General features: G+C 39.7%; 1 protein-coding gene across 1 annotated transcript in view; it reads left to right on the forward strand.

Annotated features, from left to right (window-relative positions):
* MSRB3 (methionine sulfoxide reductase B3) overlaps positions 1–19,702 on the forward strand; it is a 33,067-nt gene extending 13,365 nt beyond the window's left edge. The window contains exons 2-4 of the mRNA XM_015417144.1: positions 16,597–16,705; positions 18,408–18,485; positions 19,633–19,702. Of these exons, the coding sequence (XP_015272630.1) occupies positions 16,597–16,705; positions 18,408–18,485; positions 19,633–19,702 (257 nt within the window). The remainder of the gene's footprint in view (positions 1–16,596; positions 16,706–18,407; positions 18,486–19,632) is intronic.
* Positions 19,703–23,653: the final 3,951 nt, after the last annotated feature.

Raw genomic sequence — 23,653 nt, forward strand, 5'->3', positions numbered from 1 at the left:
TTGATGTGGAGGTTGAAGTTTTTTCATTTTAATTCATCAGTCTCTTTTAAATGATAAAAAAATCTTCAGTTTTGACCATTTTATCAATTTAACACAATGTGTCACATATGCTGAGTAATCCACTTTCAATCCACTTTCAGTGCACTTTCCAACTGGATTTTTACTGTGTGAATGGGCAAAATCCCGTTGGAAAGTGGATTCAAAGTGGATTGAAAGTGGATTATTTAATGTGTGTGACCACAGCCAAAGTGTAAAGAGGAGTAACTGGTACCAAAGAGCCTGGTAGAAAGAAGCAACCCATAAGGGAATCTTATGCCATAATAAATCTGATTGTTTTTGAGGTGTCACTGAGACTCCTTTTTATCTACTAAATTAGAAGGGGGTAAGTGGGCTTCCTAAGGGTAGCGCCTCAGTCAGACAGGGCCTCTTCCCATTCCGAACATTCTTTGTAACACTGTTCTCTCATTAGAAACAAGTGGCAAAGTGCTCTAGTCCCAAGGTTAGGCAGAAGGCCACTTAGGAGTGACTAGTCACTCTCCAAGCAATTAAAAGCAGCTGTCCACCCACTCCTCCAGAGCTGTGGTAATAATTTTCTAATCCACAGCAGCTTCTTTCTCTTTCATGTGAAGGAAAATGTAGCACATGCAAGCATACACCTTTACTCTGGACAGGAGAATGACAGCACCAGCACCTTTTCCATATGTCTCTCCTCCACCTCCTTCAGTCATGCATGAAAGCATGTGATCCCACCCTCGCTCTAGGTGAGAAAAGAGTGTTCTCTTTACTATTGTCACCTGTATCAAAATTGCTGTTTGCCTTTTTAAGGAAAACAGAAAACGGGCTGCATGTTTTTCTCCTGTGGGAGAAATTATAGTTTGGTATAGTGGTTATTGTGGTTTGGTTTAGGAAAGTGGCAAAGGAAAGGTTTACCCACCCAGGCACCACAGATATGTACAAGCTGCCATTTTGTGACTGGCTCAACCTACCTAGCTGCCATTTTATGACTGTTAGCTCCCTTCTGCACGAGTACCTGAGACCATGCACACAGGAACTGAAGAGAACCCTCAGCTCTTGCTGACTGTTAACACAGAGTGGGGACCCCAGACCCAATATATGTATTCTGTAGCATATGACAGCCACTGTGGGCTCAGCTCGATCCTTTCTTCCTGATGAGTTAAGTGTTTTTTGTTTGAATTTAATTTACTAGCAGGGAGTTTCTCCAACAGGGACTAGTTCAAAATGGTATCACCACTTGTCGTCTGAATGGTAGATATCCTCCCATTCTTACTCATTCTGCTTCATCTGTGGATTAGGCCTAAAATGTACCAGTAGTAGGAGATGAGGGCAGGGAAATGGGGGGGGGGTAGGGTTGCGCGTGTGCGCCATCAGCACATCATAAGAAATGATGCGCTACGTTACGTTGGGGGCGTGGCCCTGATCATTGGAGGGGTTTTCCCTCTGACGATCGAGGCCACGCCCCCGACGTGGTTGCGTCACCTCTGGTGACGGAACCACGCTGCGCTTCGGGGGGCGGAGTTCCCCCCGGGGCCCGATTCCGTGGTGGCGGAAATCAGGCCTCCAAAGCAGGGGTTTACCCGCCACCCGCCCCCACTTGGCAGCCCTAGGGGGGGCACTGTGACTGATGGCATGACATTATACCCAGGTGAAACAGGGCAGTGACAATTTTTTGGAAAATCTGTGGTAATGACAGTGACACTGGCTATGTGGTCTTCCCACCATCCATGGTTGTGTTTACCTGAAAATGGAGAGGGCTAAGCAATCCAAGCCTGAATAAGAATCCTCTCAGGAACTTCTGTGAGATTCTGCTGTTTTTGCAAAGGAGGATACCACTGAGCAGAAAAGATTGATGCATTGATGCATTGTGAAAAATGTTCTGAGGTAGAACTGTATCCTTGGGTCTTCTATGTTGAATGGAAGTATGGTAAAATAGCAATAAGGACTGACCCAGATTCCTAGAATACCTGGACTCTGATTAGGAAACACTGTTCACTACACATTTGTACATAACTGCTTTTTTCTTTTGTAACATCTGATCTGAAAAAGAGTTCTGGGGAATTTGAAAGCTTGTACATTGTTATGTGTTATTGAGTTGGTCCTAATAAAATGTATTACATGAATTGTGTGCTTGGCTTTTAAAATTTTTATTTTGGGCCAGCATGGCTGTAAACAACTTGCACTACATACATGTGTCGGTGCCGAAGAAGAACTGATGCAATTATCTGGGGATAAAGTATTCAGTAGTTTTCTGAAGGCAAGCTTAGCTTTGCCTTTATTCTTATTGCAACTTACAATAGTTTATTTTCTAGCTTTTGCCACACAAGTTCTGCCCCCTTTTTGCTCACTCCTGATTTTCCTTGTAATCATTTTGCTGAGCTATCCACATGGTGGTGCTCTACTACTTAGCTAATAGGAAGAATCAATTTAATCATAAATTACCAAGTAAAAAGCATGTGTGAGGCCTCTACTTCTGGGGCACCTGGCTTTTTAAATGGTAGAATGCATCTTTGTTCTTTGCCTGACCTGAAGAGTGACGTCACTGCCTTTCTTCCCGTTGTACTGTAGCTGCTTGACTCTCAAGCTCTGACACAAGCCAGATGGCTGCGATTGGTAGGCGCACAGGCTCCCAGGTACTACAGTTGATGAAACAGAATAGGAAGACGTTTTATGATCAGCTGCGGGAGCACAATAAGACTGCAGCTTTGCTAGGTAATTACATTTTCACTGCACACTTTTCTTCCTTGAGGTGAAGGTTGCTAGGGGGAGAAAATATCATTTTTTTGTGGTGTTGAGTATGCATAGACCTTTGATCTTTTATTAGTCAGTAGTCTGCTCCAGAGGAATGTTCTTTTCCTTTTTTCCTTTTTTCCTTTTTTTAAAGGAAACAAAAATGCTGTTCTGCAGTCACTCGTGAAAATGACATGTTTATTTATGTTTAATGGTTCTCTGAGTAGTGCTTACCTTTCCCCCCCCCCCCTTTGTCTCCATTTAGTAACTTGCAAATGTTTTGTAGTTGGATGAAGTCAGTGTTCAGGCATGTTAATACAAGCAGTTTTTTTCTGTCAGACGTACCCTAGAGTGATTTAGTAACACGTGTACTGATGCTTGTTACGTCAAAGTGTTTAGGAGACCAGAAGAGAGAACTCATGACTTCTTCTCTGCTTCAGGGGAGAAAAATACACTAAGTAATCATCTTTGTATCCTATTTGTTTCATCTCACATGTGCAGATCTGTCCACCTACGCACACGTTCTCATAGTTTTTTCAGACAGGCTACAAAAATCCACTGCTACCCATCAGGATCTTGCTTTTCCTCTAAGTTCAGCAGAAGTACCTCCGCAAAAACAAATCTGGAACAAACTCACTTATCTGATTACTGGTCTCCTTTCCCTCATTCCTTTGAATGTAGTGAGATAACCAGGTTTATTGCAAGTCATACTATCTTCTATTTCAGATGGTGATGATCAGAATGAGCAAACTGTAGTTGTGCTTGCCTGACAACCAGGATTTCAAGTTATGGGTTATTTCCTATTTATAAATGTGATTTATGAAGTGCACACCAAGCACAAGTAGCTAGGTTAGGTGTAAATGCAATCTATTACCAGGTTTTGCTACAAACCTGGTGATATTTGGTTATCTGGCTGCATGAGAAGGGAGAAGATAAATCATGTAAGAGCCAGGTCCCTGCCACGCTCATTCTTATGGTAGCAAACCATGGTTTCCTGTTTTGTCTGAACCAAACATAGCATATAGGTGCTTGTAGGCAGCACATCTCTGGGTGGGGGCACATAGCTTTAGTGCAGCTGGAACCCAGAAGCCACATGGTTGCTGTATCTATTCCCCATGTTGATCTTTTTTGACCAAATGACAGAAATTCAGCAAGAATAATATGATGGTACATTCCAAAAGGGTTCTTGTACAAACCAGGGTGAAAATTTGTACTTCTTTACATTTTTTCCTGCAACTCTGGTTTGGCTTGAAATCATGCAGGAACCTGTGCAGCTTCATGAAATTTCTGCTGCTTTCAGGAAAAGATGAGCGGTATGTGTGCGTGAGCGATCTATTGCAAATGTGTAGACAAGTATATTAAAACAGGAGCTGTACAAGAGAATGGGTGTGGTCTTGCACAGCTCATATTCACGTTGCTCATTAGTGGTTGGATCCTATGACTCCCATCTACTGTGCTGGGTCCTATAACTCCTCCCACCAAGACTGCCCCCAACAGAGAGAGACTTTTCTATCAGAAAAAGTCATTATTGATTAGAGGAGGTCTTTCAAAAAAAAAGGAGGTGTTTCCCTACTGAGAGAAGACTTAGCAGAAGAGAGTCATAGGATCCAATTTAGTGAAAGGGAGTTGTTGTACGGTTGCCAGCCAGGAGCCTTTTGGGGGCAGGAGCATTAGGGGGTGGGGGAACTGGAGGAAATGATATTGCTCAGTGTCATGATGTTGCTTGTGGATAAGTACCAGAAAGTGATGTCACAGTGGCATTCAGTGCTCTAGGAATTCCCCAATTCCATAAAACCCTTGGAGGTTAGGGGAATTCCTGGAACATTGTCTGACTTCCCCCCCCCCCGCCCAGCAGGGGGTAGGAGCTTTGGCAACTGGACTTTAGAATCCATAAGATCCAACCCTAGAGATTTCAATGGCTGCATTATCTGAGAAATGTTTGAAGCAATGCATAATTATCACATGGAGCAGTGGCATGTCGCCTATTTTGCTATTGTAACAATTTTATCAATGATATTGGACAACTTTCCACATTGGATCCCCCCCCCAATGAACTAATGGCAGTAAACATGGTATGAGTCCACTTGTGTTTGAAGGTGCATCTTGCCACACTGCTATTTTGTGTTAGAGGGAAACGGTTACAGCAATCCACAGTTAAGCTATCAGTTGTCTGTGCAATGCTAGGTGCTCCGTTAATTTGATGGGATCTTTCCTGCAACCCACATGCTATAATAAATAAAAATGACAGTTCCTTTGTTTACTTTCTGGGTTTTTCGTGTAGTCCTTTCAGTCATTCATTAGTTGCCATTTTTTGGTTGCCCTGTTTTGAGTAAGATATTTCCTTGTTGGGTATAGTTCATGTTTGTTGACTGTTACAAACCATTGTACGTTGCTTGTTGCATTCATATAATAAACCATAAAGTTAATGGCAAGGAATTAAGTCAACTTGGTTATAAATAAGTGTTTGAAACATTAGTTTAGTATTTTCTTTTCAGTAAAAAAGAATCATAACCATCAGTTTGCTATGAATTTGTCTAACGTTTTTGGTGTTTTAATTTTATTTTCATCTTTTTTTTTTCCCCTACTCAGCTCTTGCCCCTGTTCTTTGCCTCTGTTGGTGAGGACATTACAGTGATGTCTGCATTCAACTTACTGCATTTGGTGACCAAGAGCCAGCCAGTGGCCCTGCGAGCCTGTGGGCTTCCCTCAGGTTGAAGGGGGGCTGCTTGTTGTGGTCATGCATACGGAAATCCTGTGGAGTAAAGGGGGGGTGTTTCTGCTACAGTAAATGAAACATTATGGTTTGCTGAACTTTTAAATTTCTAAAACAAATTATTTGAGCTGAAAGTTCTTGTTTGTTAAATGTACTAATAAATACAGCTTTATTAAAAGAAAGAAAGAAAAGAAACTTGTGAGGCCCTTTTTAAAAAGTTGTTGGACCTAGTACCTTTCTTAAATCCAATGCTATGTTTCATTCTCTAAAGTGGAAAACAAAGTGGTTAATTAGTAATCAATAACTGTATTATATCCCATAACTTTATATTATATTCCAGTAAAAAAACCAAGGGGCACCAGAGTAGCATGAGGACCACAACATAACAAAGATTTGGGGGTGGGGGAGAAGAAGTCCGAAGGTCTGTTCGTTTACTGCATTTATCCTGCCTTAGCTCATGGAGCTCAAGGCACTTGTACCTAGGGCTCCCAAATTGTCTAACATCCAGATACCGACCAGGCTCGGGTTGCCTCCACAAGTCAACAGTTCTGCATGGAGTTTTCCTTGCTGCAGAGGCTGTGGCAGCAAAACATCTGCACAATGGTTTGCTGCTTACTTTGCTTGATTCAGCACCCTCCAACTCCTCAGAGGGCTTCTCCAGGTTTGTGAAAAATTAGTCATTGACATATCACTATACTGCTATGTCAACTACTCAGTTTCATCTACAGCTTCAAGTAGATCTCTAGAGTCTAGAGCTCATCCTTACAATTAAAATAGAAGTCTGAAAAAGGCTTCCAGTGCCAGGGCGAGGGGCAAATTGAAGCCATGGGGGAGTGCTAAGGCAAGGAAAACTGTACTTAGTTGGGAGGAACTTGCAAAAATGTGTTTCTTCCCATCCCCACAGTAGGTAGATGCATGTTGATTGTGGTCTTTCCCAAGATGGTATGAAATCATGTTGGGGAAGGATCAGAGCAAATCTGGGGGAAACCTGGATACTGAATAATTAGGAGATGACGACGATGATGTGTGGATGCTTATAAACAAACAAACAACACTCCAGTTTGAATATGGAAGCGACCCCACTCTACTTCAGTATAGTTGCTGTTTCACGTGCCATCAGACCATGTCCTGGGATTTGAAAGATTACAGGGGCTTACATAGGAATTAATAATAAAAGGAATAGGGGAAATGTTGTGCCATTGATCTTTCTGGAGAGAAAAGGTGGGAAAAGGTTGAATTAGTTGATCTTGGAACCCCTAGTGATGGTTTTACTAGAATTGTGCCTGGATGGAATGGCAAAACCTCTAAATGAAGAATGATATTGGCTTCAATCTTGCCAAGGATTTCTGTCTGTAGAAGTGTGCCTTCCTTCCTCCTGCTGCAGCCTTTATTTATTTATTTGTACCCCCACCTTTCTCTCTAATGGGGACCCAAAACAGCTTACAGCATTCTCCTCTCCTCCATTGTATCCTCACAACAACCCTGTGAGGTAGATTAGGCTGGGAGAGTGTAACTGACCCAATGACACTCAGTGAGTTATCATAGCACAAGTGGGGATTCAGACTCATGTCTCCTAGATACTAGTACAACATTCTTAATCACTATACCACACTGACTCTCCTTTGTGGTGGCTGAGCTCCCTTCTGGATAATTTACTTAAAGCAGTTACAATATCAGGTCTTGTCATTGCTAAGTACAGAAGCTTTCCTATTGGAACTCTGTACTTATTGTTCCATCTTTGTGCATGTTGTAAAGACAGGGATCAGCCTTGCCCTGTTTAAAGCCCTGACAGAGTAGCATTTTGTTCCACTTGTCATTCTAGGCCTTAGGTAGCTTAAGTCCATAAAGCCCTTTCTGAGGTTTGCAGACTAGTTGTTGATTCTTCTATCTACAAACCCCAGCGGTTGTTGCCCATATAATTCTTCTTCTATTTCACCATGTAGAAATGCAGTCTTTATATCTAAGTGTTCTGTCTGCATGTTTCTGGATGCTGCTATGCTTAGGAGCATCCTGACTGTGGATTATTTTACAACTCGCACAATAGTTTTGTCCTAATCTGATACTTCCCTCCCCCCATGCTGCCCCTGGAAGACAAGGAATAGTTTGGAGAGGGGAGGAATCGAGAGATGTGTTATGGGATGGGGGAGCTGATAAAAATCCCTCCCCTTATACAGGCAGAAATTTTAGGTGCAATTCAGCCTAATATTTCGTAATATTTCAAGCTTAAAGTCAATACAGTTTTACAAACTGTTCTAAAATCTAAAACCGCAGAAATGGTCTACTTCTGAACTAGGAATGATTGAATATATTAAATCCGTATTCCAAGTGGCATAAACACTTTTGGCTAAAATGGTATCCTGAATGTTTACAAGACATCCTAAGAGAGCCAGTTTGGTGTAGTGGTTAAGAGCACTACACCAAACTGAGAGAACCAGGTTTGATTCCTCACTCCTCTACATGCAGCTGCTGGTGTGATCTTGGGTCAGTCATAAGTTCTTTAATAGTTGTTCTTTCAAGGGCAGTTCTCGAGAGAGCTCTCTCAGCCCAACTACCTCACAGGGTGTCTGTTGTGGGGAGAGGAAGGGAAAGATATGAAACTCCTTTGGGTAGTGAAGGGTGGGATATAAATCCAATCTCCTCCTCCTCCTTCCCCAATTACCCTGTTTCCCCGAAAATAAGACCTACCCCAAAAATAAGCCCTAGCAGGATTTCTATGCATTTGTAGTATAAGCCCTAGTGTGTCTTCTTGGGAAAAAATAAATATAAGACAGTGTCTTATTTTCGGGGAAACACGGTACTACAGTTCTAGTGAGGTCTTTGTTTTTCCTTCATTGCAAAATGTCACAACTTGGGATTTTATTGCTTGATGAAATGAATTCACTAGCTGCAGGAAAATCATAAGAAGTGCAAGGGCAGACTAGGATGCTAAAACAACTCTGGGGGAAGCTGAACCATACTGGCAGCCCTGTAGGGGCTGCGTGGCTCGAACAGTGCATATAGGCTTAGACTGCAGTGGTTTGATCGGCATGCCCTATTCCTGATGGCCGGTAGCCCTCCACAGCAGCAGCTTTTCTAGAATTTTCCCAGTCAGTTAAAGGATGGTACATCCTAAAGAAGCATCTTACTAAATTTTACACTGCGATACTTGGACCTCTACTTTCTTCTGTAGAGACGCACTTGTAACTGAATTGTGAGTGCATATTAATTATATAATTAATAATATTGTATGCCCAGTCTGTAAAGCTGTTTTAGCAAGAACAGTACAGTTTGAGTATATACGAATTTTAATCGGGCGAGTAAGTCCATGAATGTCCTTTTTGCTCTTTAATATTTTATATATTTACATTTTTGATAGAAAGCAGATAGTTCTGAAGTATATGCTATCTTAAATGCATTCCCTATACTCAGCCCTATGAGTGAAAGTGTTGGAGACCCAAGTTCAAATCCCTACCCAAAACTTTCTGGGTTTTTTTTTAGTCTAACCTACTTTGCAGGGTGGTTTGACAGTGGAAGGGGAGAAAGACAATAGGAACTACCCTGAGCTCCTTGGAAGAAGAGCAGGGTAAAAAATAGAGTACAAAATTTATAATGGCAGTCCACACACCTTCTAATCCTCCCCATAGTCTGCATTATATATTATTATTTCTGTACTAAATATTAGGGGTTATTTATAAATGTATTTTAGTCTTTATATGATTTTGATAAGTAGTTTTTAAATATAAATTAAATTATTCGTTTTTTAAATAAAGGCTTGACCCGCAGTTTTGCAGCCTGATAGTGATATATAACCATTTCTCTAAATTTCCAGTAGGTGGCACTAACTGTATTCTTCTGCATAAAATTAAGGAACTCTGCAAGCTATGAATCAATTATGTGTAGGCAAAGTGATATTTAGCTAAACTCTTATACAATCTGATATGAAAAGTAAATTCATTATATGAACAATATCAATCTTTGGCATTTCTTTAAAATAATTTCCAATTATATTTGTAAATTCATTGTAGTTTTGTAGTTTAACCTTTTCTTGAAAATATTGGATAAATGTTTTCAGAATTGTAAATAAGTATGGGAGGAGACAATTCCCTAAACATTCTCCTTTCCAGCAAACATCTAATGCAGACCGTATTTATGCAGAATTGGAAAGATATTTTCTGTAGCAGAGCACCACATTGTATATTGGGGGGAGGGAACTTACTTTGCTTTGCTGTGAGTTTGCATTGTATGAGCTCACATCTCAGAGAAATGTAGTTTTTCCTTTAACACTTTAACTCCTGTTGTGTTGCTTGCATCACTGTTTTGCATGCAGTAGAAAGCTCTTTCTCTTCTGCTTTGTCTAGAAAAAGAGAATTGTATGATTTTAATCTTATTAAGGCTGGCGGTTCTAAAAATATGGATGCTCTTAATGCTGAAGTGTTTGTTTTCCAAATAAATTTTTAGATATAATATTGTGCAGCATTTTATTACTAGAGTATTTAAATACCATTCATACACATATTTTATTAAGTTCAGAACACTAATTACAGTACATCTATATGAAGGCACTGGGCATATCATGTTTATTCTTTGTATTTAATTCTGTGTTTTGCTAAATGATTTTAGTAATAGGTTGATATTAACTATGCAGTTTTAATTTGAAAATTTATTACCACATAATGGATGCCATGTAAAATAATAATGGATGACTCTAATGTGATTCAAGTGTATGATATAATGATTCTTCCTGACCTTTGAACACTGGGAGTAGTAATAGTGTTAGTATGAACAACAGTTACATGTGATTTTATGCAGATATATGTTCCTTTTCAAAGAACAGGTGCACATTTGTCGTGTATATTTTAATGTTCACTTGAGCATTCAACTGGCCAGATGTACCTTGTGATGCAAAGTGGGATATGCATTCCTATCTGGACTTAATAATTGTCATGTCCAACTATTTTCTGTCACAAGAGCTGGATAGCTTCCACTGGTCATGTGTTATTTTGTATAGAGAGATTGTTCTTCATTTAACTTTTTATAGATGCATAATGCTGCATGCAACCTGTTAAAAATTCGGTGAAATCTGCCAGGTCAAAATGGTCAAAGGTAGCACCCACAAGGTCAGAACTACAGTTTAACTACAGCATAAGCTGGGACAGGGCAATTAAATCATCATCATCATCATCATCATCATCATCATCATCATCATCATCATCATCATCATCATCATCCAGAAATGCTGGATGTCAACCAAGGCTCCCTCTAAGCTGTGGAGTCCTGTGAGCAAAAATTCTACTTGGTGAGCTCCTGGCATTAAAGTTGTGAGCGAGCGACTTGGCTGCTGCATGAATTAGTTGGCTCTGGAGCCCTCCTTCCTGAGCTAAGATGAAAATCTGTGAGCCGGAGGCTAAAAAACGGTGAGCTGGCTCACACTAACTCAGCTTAGAGGGAACACTGATGTCAACTACACGTCCAACTGTCATCCTTTTTCCTTTTAATTCTCCTGTAGAAAGTAGTCTGAGGTGTCTCTTTGCAGCCCATGATACTTCTGAGTAATATCCACTTTCTTCAGATCGTAAGATTCTGGCTTAGGATCAGAAAAGGAGACTAGTTCTCTTTTTAATATTCTGTTAACTGCAGATATGGAGTTTCTTCATCATGCCTTGAAGCATCTCCCTCTACCTTTTTATTTATTTATTTATTTTATTTCATTAGGCTTCTATACCTCTCTCCCCGCAAAACATGCTCAGGACGGTGTACAACAGATTCATACAAATTCATACAATAAGTTCATTAAAAATATATTAAAAACAGTCTAAAAGTACTAAACCAAGAGCTAAATCCTAGTATCTATTTACATGGTGCCAATAAAATTTCAAGCCCACAGTTTATATTAGCATGGGGAGGGGGGGGATAAGAAGCAGCTAATGGACCAAATCGATGTTAAAACTGTTGTTTGGTTGTGAACATCCAGCACAAGGAAAAGTTCTGAGGGAAATAAAAAATATGGTACTTTCAATGAATCTGATATGGTGGTGACATTAGGAGTCTATGTGGTGAAAATATGATGCCTTTCCCTAGGTATAAATACCCAACAGCCATTATTCATGGTTTCATAACCTTGAGTCTGGTCTACTGTGACACACTTTATGTGATTCTGTCCTTAGTTCAGAAACTTCTGCTGACTAGCTGTGTTCTCATAGGTTCATCATATATATACTGTTGAAAGAGAAGGACTTGGTGCTGTCCTTTTGCCTCAGTCTTCAGGCGGTCACCATAGATTTATTAGATAGACAGGTCAGGACACACACCACATCCTTTCCTTCCTGTTAGATGAGTTTCCTTCCTTCTGGCTTGACACCTCACTCTCACACACACTTCCTCTCTCACACACAAAGAAGGAGCACGTTTTTCTCTCCATCTTTAAACAATGGATGCAGGGGTGCTCTTCCCTGCATCCATACCCATCCTGGGTAGTTAGATTCTGTCTCTGTCTCTCATCTATAATGTCTAGAATGGAGTTCCATATAATAACTCTTATTGGTTTTGAATCTGACTACTGGCTCTGTGTAACTTTGTACGTCCGCTAGCACACTCAGTACCTAAGCTCTGCCGTGTGGAAATGCCTAGTGCACTCTGCTACATTAATAGTGATTCCTGGCTCTACTAAAACCAGAGAATCCAACATGTACTTGTTCAGGGCTTGCAAAGATGTGGTCTTGATTATAGAATTCCTTTCCCCTGGAGATTTGGCAAATGTAAATGGTTTTTGGTTTCCAGAGATAAGGAGGGATAAGACAGAGAAGGGGGATTTGTTCACTGGAATTCAATGTGTGTTTGTGTGTTATGTTTAACACAGAGCAACCTGTCTTGACCGTCAGATGAGCAATAATTAGCATTAAAAATTAATAAATTATCCTTTTTGTGCTAGTGGACTTACAATGCAAGCCAGAGAACACTTTAGGGAGCAAGCTCTACTGAATAGAACAAAGTAGGATTCTGAGTAGACCTGCTTAGGAAGGCAGTTTTCAAATGGAAAAACATTTGGGGTCTATAAGCAATTCTAAATTTTAAAAGTATAGCAATATACTAAAATATTTTGTGGCTTTAAAAGAAAATCTCTCCGATGAATGCTGCATTGCTATAGCTATGCTTGTACAAATTAATACAGCGTCTTCTTTTGCTTCTGGCATAAAGGGAGAGACTTAGTGCAAGAAAACAGCATAACTTGAGAATATAAACCTTCACCACTTGACTTCTTAAAATAAGCAACAGAATGTTATAAAGCACAAACGTCACTTACAGTTTGGAAACAATATTTATATTTAAGGTTGAAAAGCCAGGATGTAGGAAAATCTTGCTAATTTGCAAGGTGACCTTTAAGTGCACCAAAGCCAAATAATTTGTCGGTTATGACACAGGGCACATTCCTGCAAAATTTGTGTGAGTACTCCTTTAGTGACTCTTGAAAGACAAACAAAGAAACCTGAAATGAAAGCTTTATCCTCTCCAAAATAAGGTTTAATAATGGAAGGGGGGGGGTCAACATGGTCTTTCAAAGTCTCCTATTAAAATAAGGGCTCTGCCACAGTTAATGAGAGAGCTTACAGCAGAAAACAGTGGTTTTTAAGAACGTTTAGATCAAAAGTAATTTCTAATCTGTGCAATAGAGAGTTTTTTCTGTACCTTAGATTCAACAGCTAAGCTTTTAATGTCGACAGTATTTATTTCAATCACGTGTTTTTGATTTTGCTGTTTTCTGCCTGCAAATACTTAACAGGGTTAGTTGGTAGTGACCAGCAGCATGTTTTTTTTCTTAAATAAAAAAGATGGAGTTGGAATAAAGTGGGGGACATCTTGGGTTAAATTATTTTCAAGCATCTGTTCTTTAAGCTACTTTTTATGAACACTCTGTAGTAATGACTGAAGGTAAAAAAAGGAGAAAAGCATCCAATGTTAGGAAATTGCAATCCAATACCATGTAATTTAAACCTGCCGTTTCCCCTCTTGTACTAAATGACATACAGATGGATAGCTCAGGTCACTCTACCTTGATATATGTATATTTCTACCAAACTTTTTAGTTACAACTGTTTATTTCTAATCAAGGATGATTCCATCAGTATTTTTAAAACAAACAAACTTTACTTCTGAAAAATGGTAATTTTTCAGACGTGCTTAGGGCAGACAAACATGTTATAGTGATCTGCAGGCAATCCTAAACAGAGTTATATCCTTTTATTAAGCTCATTGACTTCAATGTATTTAGAGGGAGGCAGCCGTGCTTAGGAAGGTGCTGTTGGGGATCTGACTCTCCTGTCTGCATTTCGAATCCCCCCCCCCAAATTTGTAACATGTGTTTTACATAGTGCAAAATTAATAAAATTTATACATTTTTGCTTTGCTTCCTGATTCTTTATACCTGCCTATTTGTATCAGTAAGAATTTTTAAATATCTTTGTCAGTACTTGCAGTGTGACGTGTGATGAGCGTCTGAAAGAGAAAAATGTTTGAGGTAAAGTAGGACCTAGTTGGCACCAAGAGCCAGGGCATAATGGAGATGATTAGTAAATGATGTCTCAGTCGTGTTTGAGCCTGAGAACAACAGCCTGCAAACGTGGTTGTGGTGGTCCAACTTCAGGCAAGACAAGAAAAGGAAAAAGGTAGATATGTGGTCCAGTATTTGAGAAGTGGACTAGGCAGCTAAAGAACTAAATTATTTTTTTAACGGGCAAAACTTTTACCTCCATGAGCTCAAGGGTAGTTTACAATGAGCTAAGAACAGTTACTGGAAAATCTGTGCAAGCCTAAAACAACAGATCAAGAGGATTATGTTTGTGGAATGTTTGGATGCTGCCGGCCACCAGCACTTGGACGCCATCTCTTGTATTAAAGAGTATTTACAAGGGCTACCACTCTAGAATGGTGCTGTAGGGGAGCCCTCATTCTATAAAATAAATCACAGTTTAGGGGCTAAGCCTTGTTCAGTCATTATGATTTTGGCACTCCAGTCGTGGATAATAAGACATTGCATGATTCTCTCAACATAGGCAGTAAATAGAGCAATGATCATATTTTCCAGCTTCAGAATGCTCAAACATGTACCTTCAAAACTCTGGGAATCTGATTGCTCCTTAGGTGGTTGTATCACCAGAATCATAATGACTGACAGAGGCCGTGGGGAGTAGGTGGAGCCTGAGACATGCCACTGACCATGTTTCAGGGAGAGGCAATATTTTATTTATTAGCCCTTCATGGAGTATTTTTTTATTTGACTTTAATGTAACTCAAGGTGATGTACATTGGATTTGTAAGACAGTCTGCCATCCAGGTGCTGACCAGATGAAGACCTGCCTAAGCAGGTTGGGGGTGTATCATGTGCCTTCTTACCTTGGTTATCAAACTCATGCACCAGTTGCTCAGCTACAGCCCCGCTCACATGGTGAATTTGCCGTGGGAGAGCCACAAATGGTGGGCGGATTTTCCGGGTGCGATCACACTGCAACATGTGGCGGGCATAGCACACCCGTGGCCAACCCGTGGAGTGCCGATGAAAATGCGCGGTTAAAAAATACCTGACCAAAAGTACTGGCAAATGGTTTACCACGGGCTGCCGACTTACTCTGTCCGTGTGATCGCGCCGCCACGGCTTTTCCCCTCCGTCCGTCTTCGTTGAGGCACAAGCGCCGAGGGATGGAACCGTGGTTTGCCACCAACACGTCTGATCACGTTGTTGCGGGTCTAATTGCGTTGCCGCAAATAACCACGCCCCGCGCGTTTTCCAGCACGTGTGACCGGGGCCTATATTCTATATAGTAGCTGCAATAGAAATGGGTGCACTAGCTCCCACATTATGAAATTATCTTCCTGAGGGTATTAGGAAGGCCCCCACACTTCAATTGTTTTTCAAAATGTGCAAAACAGAATTGTTCAGGAGGCCATTCTTGTAGAGGAGTAGAGGTGCGAGCTGTAGTGTAATGCATCAGCTCAGGAGGTGACATCTATTGCTGGTAGACTCAAATGTTATCATGTTTTGTTATCTACTTTGTTTTATTTGCTGCCAGGTTCAACTGTTGTTATAATGCAAATATTATCCTATTTTGTAATTGGCTTATTGATTGACTGAACAGTTCTATTGTACTTGTAATCCACCCAGTAAGAAAAGTGGACTATAAATGAAAATAAACTAAAATATCTAGGATAAATTTCTTGTTCCCCAAGTACAAATTTTCAGTGCTGATAAAATGCTGATGGCCCTGATCCAGCTGTAGTTGCAGGTGAAGCTATAAATTTTAATTACTTGTGCAAGAATATTAGTGGCCACAATGAAAATTTATTGCATTATCACTCAGATGTGCCCTGAAATGTGTGTACAATTTATGCCTTGTTATATGTTGTAAATATTTTTGCATAAGAATTTTGTACACATGAAATCAAAAAAGTTGGACCAATAATAATCATTTGAAAGTATATATTTATGCTCACTTGTTATAACAGAATTCACAAGATCTGTCAAATAACATGTTTATTAGGTCTGTCATCTTAAATTACTTTGTTTCTCAGGATATTTTTGACACACTTCTAAATGTAGGAAATTCCCACTTTAAATTAATTTCTTTTCATGTAAATTCTGAGTCTCAGAACTATACTATCTGAGGAAGGACCAAGTACTAAAGGACTGTTTGGTTTTAAATGAGCAATAACCAATTTACAAAGTTTTCTGTTCAGTGTTTGTTTTTCAAAGTTTATTCTCATATTCTGGTTAAACATCATATGCCCATTACCTTATGTCTGCAATATAGATGTCTTGCTACTGTTAAATCCTAAACATATTTACAGAGAAGGTATGATCAAACATGTTTAGGATCACAACCACAGGTTATGGTGATCATGTGAATTCTGAAAACAGTTTTAATTTTTCCTGCATAGAGAAGGCTTTGGCTGTATCGCATTATCACTATGCCAGCGGAGTCACAGGCTTTGTGAAGAGCAGACTTGTTGGATCTGAAGATGCAATCAGCTGAGCCACTCTAATGCATAAGAATCGGATGTTGTCTTTGGAAAAGAGAATGCAGAAGCTGTGCTTAGGCTGCCCGCCAAAGTGATGGTTCAGATTTTGGGCTTTTTAAAAGTTCCTCCTTCCATATCCTCTCATTTTGCAGGGTCACGTAGGGATAAAAAGACCTGTAAGGTGGTCTTCTCCCAACAGGATTTGAAGAAGCGGCTGACACCCTTGCAGTACCATGTTACTCAGGAAAAAGGGACTGAAAGGTAAGGCAAGATGAGAGAAATATGGTCAGTATTCAGCAGATAAGTCTTCACAAGTGCTGTTGTTTCATCTCCTTTCCCGAAACACTTTTAAGGAGTTCTGCACTTGTTTACTAACCCACACAAATTAACACCATTGAGCAGACAGGAATTTGCTGCACGGAAGGTCATGGACTTTATAAATGAACCCTCTTCTGTTAAAACCTCTCAGTTCATGTTTAGGGTCTGTTTTCAGTTTGCCATAAAATGTGTGGAAGTAATAGCAGTCAGGAAATTCTGGGTGGGTTTTTTGTTTGCTTGTTTTGTTTTTTGGGAGACACCACAGTAATCAAGCACATAAGGGAAATAGGCTGAAATTTTAAACATCATTTTATGTATAGACATTTTGTTTGCATGAAGAAGGTGGCTTAATTTAGCTCCTCTTGATTCAGTTTCTTTTCTTTTTAAAAAGCACATGTGGAGAAAGTATAATTTGGCTCATTTGTGCCTGGTGGAATGTCAAATATTTTCAATAACTGCCCTCACGTGGCTTTAGCCCTTGGATGTGAGCTCTAAATCCTGAAGGAGGGTGCAAAGAAGACAGGACAGCTCACCAAGGCTGTTCTAGTGAATATAACTTTTCACAACTGCACCTTTGTCAAAGTCTATATGTCCTTTGGTGTTTTACTCAGGCCATGGAGGTTGGTATCAGACCTGGGCTTCCACTTCTGAACCGATAGTATTAATAACAGGACTGCCTGGTTCCCTTCCAGACTCCAAAGGGCACTTTACCACATGTGGGGCCCAAGTTAAGCAGCAACACTGTTCCTAAGACTTGCCTTTTCACTGGACTTTGTCAATGTGGATGACTTGCGCTAAGTTTATACCCTGACAAGGAACTGGTGGTGAACTGCTCCTCCCAACGCAGAAGGCCTTCCAGCCAAACAGTTGTTTAACTGTTGTGTACAAGACCAGCAAAAATGATTTAATGCACACAAACAACCATAGATTAGGTCATTTTTAAAAAATCCTGTTTATAAAAAAAAATGGACCCCATAAAAAGGGTGAAAGGATAATAAAAACAAGCTGCAGAACACACGGACTTTTTGTTGGAGTAGCACAGCTGATTTGTATTAGATATATGACCTCCTAGCCTTTAAGATTGTTAACTGAGAAAAATATTCCCTTAAAGCAATAATATTCCTCTTCAAATACAAATGCAGAGCTCACACAGCTTGAAATCAGAGGCCAGTTATTTCAATTTCAGTTGGATTCTTTCGGTATTTAAATATATTTTGGTGCCCTGTCTGAGACGAGCAAATGAATCTTGCACTTGTACTTTACCTAGGTTACATGTAAGAAATCAAGACTAACAAATAGGATCTGAAAAAGTAAAGTCAGAAAGATGTTTAGGGTACGAATGCATTCTAAAGCAAAGCCTTAACAGCAACTGCTAATTGAAGGGTTGAACTGAGGAACAAAATCTATTGGGTCTATAAGAGTTTATATTTTGACACTTTGTATTCTCCCAGTAGTTTCTTGTCTTATGTTCAAAATGTTTATGTGGATTGTTTGGATTTCAATATGAATGTTTTGGTTTTATTTTATAAAGAACAACGATGCCTAAATTATGAGATGTAGAAAAATGCTGACCCCTAGTCAAGGCAATTTAGTGTTAGCAGAATCATGACTCAGTAGTGCTCACGGCTTTATTATTTCCCCCCAGTGCCTTTGAGGGAGAATACACATATCACAAAGCTCATGGAGTATACAAATGTGTGGTTTGCGGAACTCCTTTGTTCAAGTGAGTAGATCAAATATACTGCAAAATAATTGTTTCTCTTCTTGGTTTTTGAGCATTGCTTATGGGCTAGACAGGCATATGAAGATTAAAGAAGCTTAAAAAAATTATTCATATCTGTAAACAAAAATACAGTTCAGTAAAAACAAATAGAATACCATAAACAGAGAGTTTAACTAGCAAACAACTACGTTACAAGAGGTAAGTTTAGGACTCCTTACTGAGTCTTTTCCATCTAGGCATTCATGTCACAGAGACAAGGGGGAAGTGCTCTCACCCACTATCTTTTTTAACCCTCCAGAAGGGACAAAAATACCAAATTTACTGGTGATGTCTAATTTGGCTCTTCGTCAGGAAGAGATACCTTGGAGGTTACATTAATTCTGAAATCTCGTTACACACATACATATTCTGAGACCTTTTCAAATTAAGTCATTCCTCCAGGGCTACTGCACAGAGACTATAGTTGGGGGTTCTGTTTTGTTTGGCTTTCTTCATCATTTGTTCTTCCTTCTTTCTGTGTATTCCACTATCTCTGCTGAGATGTACACACAAAGCTGTCTTATATCACATCAGTCCATTACTCTGCCTGGCTCTGAACTATCTACTAGTGGCAGGGGCTGTCCAGGCTACTAGGCAGAGAAAGGTCTTCCCCTGCACATACTACCAGAGATCATTTAACTAGACGTGTTAAGTACTGAACTGGGTGCATACGAAGTATACTTACTCATACTGAGGGCCTAATATTTTCCAGTTGGAACCCCAGGTCAGGTCAACAGATGTAGTCTAGTTCCAAGGTTCCCAGGTGCATGGGGTGCATGATTTAGATTGGGACCACTGCACTCAGAGAGAGAGAGGGCTTTAAGTCTCCCTCCTGCACCATTTTCCTGACTTGAAATAGCTGCAGGGACCTGCTACTCATCTTGCTCAGGAAACGTATACTGTTGGGCCAAATAGTGGCTGCCTAGGGCTATTTCTGGTCAGGAAAAATGAATTGGGGGAGTTAAACCCCCTCTCCCTGTGTGCTCGAGCTCTGATTTGAATTGGACCCTCACATGTCTGGGAAATGCAGAACATACCCAAGGAAAACATACCCTGTAGTTAGATCCTGACTCAGAGCCATTGTTCTCTCTCTCTCTTCCTTCTTCAGCCATCAACCAATAGCTTCAGATTCTTTGCTTCCTGCATGTCCGGCTGAACTCCCATTTACAGTCCTTTAGGATGAGAAATGGCTAAGAGGACTGACAGTTAATTGAAAAGTTTTGTTTGTGCTGATGTGTCTGTTTTAAAAACTCAAATACTAGCCACGTAAATTCAGATCATGCCTGTAGCATGGGGTGGAAGAAGCTTAATTCTTCCATTCTTACTTGCTTCCATCAGTTAAATAACAGCCTGGGGGAAGGAGGAATTTGTATGCTGAAATTATGCAGAGTGGGAATAGTTAAACCACCTTCCCCCCTAAACTGCAGACATGGGTCAAACTGGGGCCCTACATAGCTGCTTGTTTACGTAAAAAAATGCTCTGAAGATCCACCAGTGGATCTTTCTTTTTAGGCCCCCAGATATTTGGAATACATGTGGTCTTCCATCATGAAGATCAGTACTGCATGTTCTTCTGTGGATATGGCATTTAAGGTGTTTACTGGAATTGTAGACATTTAACACCTGTCTTAAACGGAATTTCACACCTTGTAAACAGGAGCTCATATAGCAGTTGGTGAAATAGCATCTCTCTAAATTTCAAGAGCATTCTCCTTTGCTTCAAATGCTGTGCAGCTATAGCTACAGCTTGTGTCCCTAAATATACTTTTGTCAATATTGAGTGAGTGGTAATGCATTTATTAATTTAAACTCTAGACTGGATCCTGTCCATCTGTTCTGCTAATGCTGGTGCTTTCCTCTGGTGCAAGGCACTCCCCCTTGTGAAAGAAGCTCTTCTGCTAACCTTACACTAGAGAACCAGGCCAAGTGTGAGCAGAATGGATCTGTGACTGGATCTTTGACTTAAGGTGTGTATTATTCTTCCAGCATTGTTGAGGCAGGAGAGGTTTTTGATGGCTCTTTGTGAGTGTCCAAGGATACAGAACTAGAAGATATAAATTAAAGAGTAAGGCAGAATTACTGCAGAGATAATTTTATCATATAAAAGAGTACCACATGTATGTTCAATGTTGTTAAACTTAGATGAATTTGTTAACTGATTAGTGAAAAAGTAGGGAAATGATATGGAACAGAACCACAGCTAAATGGGACTGGATTTGGGAAAATGTCTGGTCAAGATTGATACTGAGGGACCTGAAGGAAAGTTTTATACAAATATAGTCCTGGTGATACTTCACACCTTACTGTTTATCAATGATTTATTCCAATTTATCCAGTATATGTTGAATCAGGTAACAAATCTCCTTCACATCTTTTGGAGCTGTCTACTGATTAGGAAATTTTGGTCTGTGATTATTGAGGAGATTCATAATATGACAGGATATTTATTATCATTCAATCCTAAAGAAATACTAATACGTTACGTGAAATGGATAGCCACAGTTATGTTTGGAAATTATTATTTTTTTATATACAACAGTGAAACTTTGCATAGTGACAAGACAGAAAAAACAAAATCCACCAAAAATGAAAGTAAGGTATCTGAGATTATGGCAATTCTGTTAATGATAAAATCAATGTGTTATGAGAGGTCTAATGGCTCAATTTTCACTGATAGATTTGTAGAAGAATGGTCTATGTTTATTATGTATTGGAATGACAAAGTCCAGGTTGTACTTTTGTGTATTTGGGTCAAATATAATGGACTGAGAGTATGGTATGGGTATGTGGAATAGAATGGCCGGCTGTTCTGTGAAATGTACTAATCATAAATCATTAGACAGAAGTATTGGTATTTTCTTTTTGATAGGACTAAGTGTGTATGTATGCTATTGTTTTTTGTAAGTAGATTTGTATGAAAATTAAATTTAAATAATTTAAAAAGAGTTTTACCTTGTCCTCCTGCTGTCCCTCCATTTGGCATTTCTGTAGCGGGAATCGCAAGGAGGTAGCTAGCTCCCTTACAAAGGGATCCAGGCAAGCAGTTTCTTCATTCCCCCCAAAGGGAACTCATGCTTCCTTCAGATGGCTTGGAGGAGGCTCTGTAGAGACTTCAGTTTGTCTTTCCAGAAACTTTTCCGGTGTAACCCCACTGATGGATTCATAAAGCTGCTTTGCTCTTCAGTATCTCTTGTGAAAGGGGCCATATTGCTTTCTCTGCTTTACATGACCTACAATGCATTGCCCCAGCTTATTTTACACATCCCATTCTCATATGTTTAACTCTATTACCTAGTATCACTAGGATTTACAACATTTATATGCCACGTTCCTTGGCTGACTTCTGATTGATTTTTTTAAACTTTAAATCTAAGGACATTTAACTCTGTCCAGTGGGAATTGATTTTTTTTTCTCCTCTGAACAACAGATTGTCATGCTATATCACAAATAGTGGTGTGAATTTGGATATATCTGAGCCAAACGTAAATTTCAAATTAGCTGGTTTGGGTCAACTTGGGGATATCCACAATAATCTAAAACACTCCTGAACACTCTTTACTATGGACCATTCTTTACTATGGGCTTGAGAGAGGCCAGATCTACACATAGGAAATAATAGCTCCATTATGTCTAACAGCAGGTAGAACTAGACTCTCTAGTGCCCATAGGAAATTATGGCCCTATTAGTTCCAATGGCAGTAGACTTGGCCTCTGGTTTACCCAACTATCAGCTGGTACTTTTAAAATGTAAAGGGATGGGAAACACCAACAGCTCTTGGATGGGACCAGCTTCCTCTGCCCTCCCTCCCTGTTCCTGCTGCCTTGGTGGGATATTGGGGAAATGGTCCTCAGTTTTTGGGACCCAAATAAAGTAACTGGAAAAAAATCCCAGAACAGTTAACAAGACTCCAGAAACTCAGAGAAAATGAAGAGCATGCCCTTCCTGAAATTTGGATCTGCAATTAATATGAACATTTTTTAAGTGTGAAATTTTTGGAATGAGAATTTTTGAAGCATTTTTAATCCATTCGTCACCTTGGTGGCCTTGATGAGGGCAGAAAGGGAGGATATACATTTTGTAATCAAATCAATTGCTTTAAATGGAAACACTATATTAAACGTGTTGTTGACATGGATTTTAAGAAGGATAATTCAAGCTACGTCGAAGTCCAAACGTAATTTGCATAAGTAAGATGTGTAATATACATTCAGTCAAGCTGGTATTCATGGAAAGCAGCAGATCAGCCATGCTCTTAGAAGACACGGTATTTCTAGAGCACTGTTTCACAAATAGAAATGTTCAGCATTTTAGATCTAAAGAACAAAATGAACAATATCAGTGCACTATAAACAGTAAAACAGAAAACAGACATTCAAGTCAACATTTGGCAGGTTTTCCCAACTCCAAGTTAGCATCATCAATACAACCTCTGAAATATTAACTGCAACATCATAAGTTGAAACAGTTAACAGAGTTTGGGGCTTCCTCACTTCCCCCACCTGTGAAGCCCATATGGTTCTATTAGTTCCTGCTGGGTGTCAGATGGGCATCCATTGATTTTTTTCTCTCTGCATCACTGCTATGTGTAAATATATAATCGTGACCTGTGAACTAGTTAGTTTTGCCAGGAAGAGGAGAATGGAACTTCAGCACTAAGATTAACAGACTTCAACTTTTAATAGGTCTGATTTATGCTGTTTCATTACCATGTGACATGTAAGGTCAAGGAACACATGAATTTTGTTCTGCTGATGAAAGACCAGAGGTATTTGAGGTACATAGTTAAGATAGAACTCCATCTTTATCAGCAAGACAGTTAAAAAAATCATTGAAACCAAACATTGCTCTTCTTCTTTTAACCTTCTCAGAGCAGTCATTTACAAAGCTACCATAGACTTAATAGAATAACACACCCCACCTCCCACTTTTTATGGTGGAATGTGGCACAATCTTTAAAATGTTGCTAGTTGAACCCAATATAACACTGGAAATCTTGCTAAGAAAAGTTCCTCACATGTGGCAGCCTAAAGAAAGATGAGGTCATCCCTTTTATTCTTGTAGGTGGCTACTGCTTACTGTAAGTGTTATGAATCTCACTCTTAAAATCCTTGATGTTTATTTCCTACC

Source organism: Gekko japonicus, unplaced genomic scaffold, assembly GCF_001447785.1.
Source record: "Gekko japonicus isolate JY-2015 unplaced genomic scaffold, Gekko_japonicus_V1.1 scaffold1075, whole genome shotgun sequence".
Classification (NCBI taxonomy): Eukaryota; Metazoa; Chordata; class Lepidosauria; order Squamata; family Gekkonidae; genus Gekko; species Gekko japonicus.